This window comes from Mercurialis annua, linkage group LG3, assembly GCF_937616625.2.
Source record: "Mercurialis annua linkage group LG3, ddMerAnnu1.2, whole genome shotgun sequence".
NCBI classification, from domain to species: domain Eukaryota; kingdom Viridiplantae; phylum Streptophyta; class Magnoliopsida; order Malpighiales; family Euphorbiaceae; genus Mercurialis; species Mercurialis annua.
In genome coordinates, this window is record NC_065572.1 from 54,877,852 (window position 1) to 54,880,904 (window position 3,053).

The following is a 3,053-nucleotide window of genomic DNA, read 5'->3' on the forward strand; positions in this document are numbered from 1 at the left end:
AGTTGTCAAATGCTATTTCAAATATTTTATAAATGATAGCTAATTAAATACTCTCAAGCCTTAAAAGGCATACACTATCATCAATGACACTACACTAGTCTCTTCATTTTCAACTCTCTAAATCCAATTCTCTCACTAAACCATTCAACCAAGAACAACTAGTGATCATGATGATGAACAATCCAATTGCTAGTGATGATCAAGAAATTAACCAAGAAATCAAAATGACCCAAATTCAAGAATTAGAAGATCAAAAGTCCAAGACAAGTAAAGGGTACATGGTTCTTTTAATTATCAACTATTTATGCCTCTTTGTGGGTTCAGTCTCCTCAAGTTTGCTTTCTAAATTCTATTTCATCCATAAAGGCTCAAGCAGATGGGTCTCTACATGGGTCCAATCTGCTGGTTTTCCTCTTCTTATCATCCCCATTTACCTCTTCAAATCCCCTCACAGAAGACCCTTTAATGGCTTCACTCCAACAATTTTAACCCTATCAATCTTGGTCGGTCTCATGCTGGGCTTAAACAATCTCTTATTCTCATGGGGTAATTCCTATCTCCCTGTCTCAACTTCCTCTCTTCTTCTATCTTCGCAGCTCGTCTTCAACCTCATTCTCTCCGTCATCATCGTCAAGCAGAAGATCACGTTCCAGAATCTGAACTGCGTCGTTCTGTTAACGTTGAGCTCGGTTCTTTTAGCGTTAGGCTCGAGTCATGATAAAGCTAAAACCATAACTACAGCTAAATATTTTATAGGGTTCTTCTCTACTGTTGGAGCTGGTTTGTTATTTGCCCTATATTTACCCATCATGGAGAAAATATACAAGAAAGTTTACTGTTACCAAATGGTGATGGAAATGCAGTTAGTCATGGAAATTGCAGCCACCGCATTGGCCACCGTCGGGATGGCGTCGGACGGCGGGTTTTCCGAGATGAAAAGAGAAAGCCGGGAGGTGTTTGATAAAGGAGAGAAATTGTATTGGGTTACAGTGATGAGCAATGTGGTTACGTGGCAATTGTGCTTCATGGGAACTGCGGGAATGGTGTTTTTAACGTCGTCGTTAACGGGTGGGATATGCATGACGGCGTTGCTGGCGATGAACGTGTTGGGAGGAGTTTTAGTGTATGGAGATGAGTTTGGTGGTGTTAAGATTGTGTCCACTGTGCTTTGTTGTTGGGGTTTTTCGTCATTTGTGTACGGAATGCATCTTAAAATGAAGGATGAGAAACAAAAAAGGAAAAATGGAGATGATGATGAGAGTAAGAATGTTGAAATGGAGACGGTTTAGGTAGTACGGACACTTCGTTCATTCAACGTGTCCCGTTTCGGAAATGGTTCGAACACTTCGACATTTTGGATAAGAAATTTTATTACATAAAAAAAGTTCAAAAATAATATTGTTTCGCTGTGTCTGTGTCCAAGAATGCCGTTTTCTCGTGTCCGTGTTATCTAGGAGATGGCTGCTGTTTGATGCTTCATAGATAGGTATTATCTTCTTTTTAGTTTTTATTTTTGTCTAATGACTGGTGCTTTATAGCTATCATATCAGAATCAGATTATGTTTCCTTTTGTAAATATTATTTATAGAAAAAGAAAATTGAATGAAGTTCAGTGATGTTTTGTGGGGTTGAAGACAGGATGAGTTTCATATCATTTCCAATTAATATTATCGACATCATTTTCATTTTCAGTTTTTAGCCAATTTATATATGAATCCGCCAACTTATACTCAATGTATGAGGCTTGATGTCACGTCTTAGTTGAGATACTGTTTGGATGGTGATATTTTAAAATTTTATTAAATTTATAATGTGGAATTTATAAATTATAAATTTTGTCCGTTAAATGAAATATAAAATCCATTAATATATAAAAATATATTAAATATAATTAATTGCAAATTAAATCACAAACTTTATCCTAATTTGCAATTATAATATGGATTTTAAAATTTGACAATGTGAATAACTAACTTTCATTTTTAGCAAATTGATACACCGCGTGGTGGTATATTACAATGTCCACGTCAGTGTCTTTTAGATTGTTATACCAATTTATCAAAAGCTGAAAGCTGGTTACTTATATTTTCAAGTTTTAAAGTTCTTGTCGTAATTGCAAATTAGGATAAAGTTCGTAATGTAATTTGCAATTAACCCTTTTAAAAAGAATAACTATTCTAAGAAGAGTTAATACCATATAAAATCACCACCTTTATACGTTTTTTTATTTTAATCACGTCCTTTAAAAAGTGTCAAATAAAATCACCACCTTTCATTTTTTTGCAAATCTATCACGAATTGGAAAATTCGGTATATCTTTATTGACTCGACAACCAAAATCAACAAGAAAAAAGTAAGAGGAATGTATTTTGTGTGTTAATAGAGCATTAGTCAAATTAAAATATTTAATTGGAAGGAAAAAGACATCAAATTTTACTCATCGATGAGGCTAATAATCATCGACGGTCCTCGACTTTTACCATAAGCTTCCCTAAACCCCCTATACTTTCAAAAGCTTCCCTAAACCCCCCAACCTTTATGGCGGCGCTCATTCACGGTCCTTATAGACAAAAATACCCTTACAAAAAAAAAATTGGCGGCTGGCGGCGCCACGTCATCTGACATATCAGAAAAAATTTAAAAGCCCAAAATACCCTGAAATAAGCCAATCAAACAAAAATCTAACCAAACTAATAAAACCACGCTCAATTTAATCTACCTATTTTCATTCAAACCAACCACGCTCAACCCGATCAACCGCCAACCCGCCGATCGCCGCCGCCCTCCGACCGCCGACCGCCCGCCGACCGCCGCCGACCGCCGGTCATCTTTCCCAATGTTCTCAAGAACAGATCGTTCTCAAGAACAGATCGTTCGTTCTTGAACAGATTTCGAATCTGTTCTTGAGAACAGATTTTGGGGATGATGACCGGCGGCGGGCGTTGATCGGGATGGGTTTAATTAAGTGTGGTTGGTTTGAATGAGAATGGTTGGATTTAATTGAGTATGGTTTGATTAGTTTGGTTAGGTTTTGGTTTGATTGACTTATTTCA

The 3,053-nt window shown here is 36.6% G+C and overlaps 1 protein-coding gene across 1 annotated transcript; it reads left to right on the forward strand.

The window, feature by feature from the left end:
* On the forward strand, positions 1-1,685 carry LOC126674037 (probable purine permease 4). Its single transcript, XM_050368403.2, has one exon. The coding sequence runs from the start codon at positions 168-170 to the stop codon at positions 1,287-1,289; it is 1,122 nt and encodes a 373-aa protein (XP_050224360.1). The 5' UTR covers positions 1-167; the 3' UTR covers positions 1,290-1,685.
* Positions 1,686-3,053: the final 1,368 nt, after the last annotated feature.

Bases quoted from the DNA above. Each gene is read 5' to 3' on its own strand.
- LOC126674037 (XM_050368403.2), top strand. From the start codon at position 168: ATGATGATGAACAATCCAATTGCTAGTGATGATCAAGAAATTAACCAA.